At 31.3% G+C, this 1,638-nt stretch overlaps 1 protein-coding gene across 1 annotated transcript in view; it reads right to left on the bottom strand.

The window, feature by feature from the left end:
• LOC107610376 overlaps positions 867 to 1,638 on the bottom strand; it is a 5,075-nt gene continuing 4,303 nt past the window's right edge. Inside the window, exons 10-11 of the mRNA XM_016312434.1 lie at positions 1,091 to 1,144; positions 867 to 974 (exon numbers count right to left, since the gene is read on the bottom strand). Of these exons, the coding sequence (XP_016167920.1) occupies positions 867 to 974; positions 1,091 to 1,144 (162 nt within the window). The remainder of the gene's footprint in view (positions 975 to 1,090; positions 1,145 to 1,638) is intronic.

Here is a 1,638-nt window from a genome sequence, read left to right as displayed (position 1 = left end):
GTACAAAATTATTTTGAACTAAAACAAAATATTTAAAATATTAGACATCAAATTAGAATTTGGCTTAAATATTAAAACCAAAATAATAAAAAAAATTGAAGACAGAAGGCACCAAGAATAATTGATACATACATTATAAAAAAGTTACTACTAATAATATATATTACTTAAATATATATCTTAGAAATAACAAAAATAAAATAAAATTGTATGGATAGAGTCTAATCCAGATTAAAATCAAATTTTTTTTGACAGATTAAAATCAAATTTGCATTAGTATCATTTGACTTTTCTTTCTATAAAAGGATGCAGAAGGCATTTTCAAGGAAAGATAACACAGGACCATGATGCCAACTTGGTGTCACAACACCCATTCCTTTCTCAATGAAGCTATTAAATTCAGCGCAAATAACTTTATGTCTATGAAATAAAAGAGATGAAATATAAAATAGTTTTATTAAAAAATACAAAAATGAAATTAAACAATATAACAAACAATTCAAATGGATTATTGAATGAGAACAAAAATGGGAATGCAAAACTCGAATAAGAGAGGGTGGATCTATAAACTCACTTTGTTGAAAAAACTCTGCCAATCACATCACCGCTGAAGAAGTAGATTAGGTAGAAACCCCATACTTAGACAATGATTCACAAAACCAAACCATGATCCATAAAGATAAGAAAACATAAGTAGAAATCTCATCTTTGTAATCATTGTAAAATCTAAAAGATTGATAAAATAGACAAACTACATACAACAAAAAATTCAACAGCTAGCAAAAGCAGACATGATAATCAAAGTAACACCAAATTGCAAACAATGAGATGAAGAAGATGAATCCAATTCATAGACCATATTCAAATTAACAGCAACTTCCAAAGAACGTAAAACAGAACACGAACCCAGAAACATACGAAGCCAGATAGACAATTCGCAAATTAGCAAATTCACAAACCCTAGACAGTAAAACCTGGATTAATAGTGTAACAAATATGAAATTTGATCACAAGGATATACACAATGAAGAAAAAGAAAAACGATGAAAAAGAAAACAGGTTTGGAACCAAAGGGACCAAAAGAGTGTACCTGATTGATTGATTGCAGATATTCAATTTGAGACTCTATGGGAAAATCCTTAACCTGCAATGAATCACAGGGAACCAAAGTCCCAAGAAACAGATGCTGTAGATAATATTTGGTAGGGCAGAGGAAACCAAATCAAGAGACGAAGACAAAGGGGCTAGGGTCCAATTTGATGATTACCTGATCCACTAAATCCGTAAAAAGGGAGCTTCCATGAAGGAATCGCGAGAAAAGACAGCTGATGGTGAAAGCAGAGAGGAGCACATGCACCCTTCCTGAGGAGAAGCCACACTAGAGAAGAACGTCCAGGTTGGATGTCTGCGGGCCTGAAACACAGAGAGCTCTCCACATCGGAGATGAAACCACGCGTATGCTATTCTTAATGATTCTTACTTTATTGTTGAGCTTCGATTTTACTCCACACTCCTTTACTTGTAGATTATTACTTAAATATATATCTTAGAAATAACAAAAATAAAATAAAATTGTATGGATATAGTCTAATTCAGATTAAAATAAAATTTTTTTAAAACATTAAAATTAGATTTGCA

This window comes from Arachis ipaensis, chromosome B08 (genome assembly GCF_000816755.2).
Source record: "Arachis ipaensis cultivar K30076 chromosome B08, Araip1.1, whole genome shotgun sequence".
Classification (NCBI taxonomy): Eukaryota; Viridiplantae; Streptophyta; class Magnoliopsida; order Fabales; family Fabaceae; genus Arachis; species Arachis ipaensis.
The sequence above is the reverse complement of the archived record's forward strand: the minus strand, read 5'-3'. Positions and strand labels throughout refer to the sequence as shown.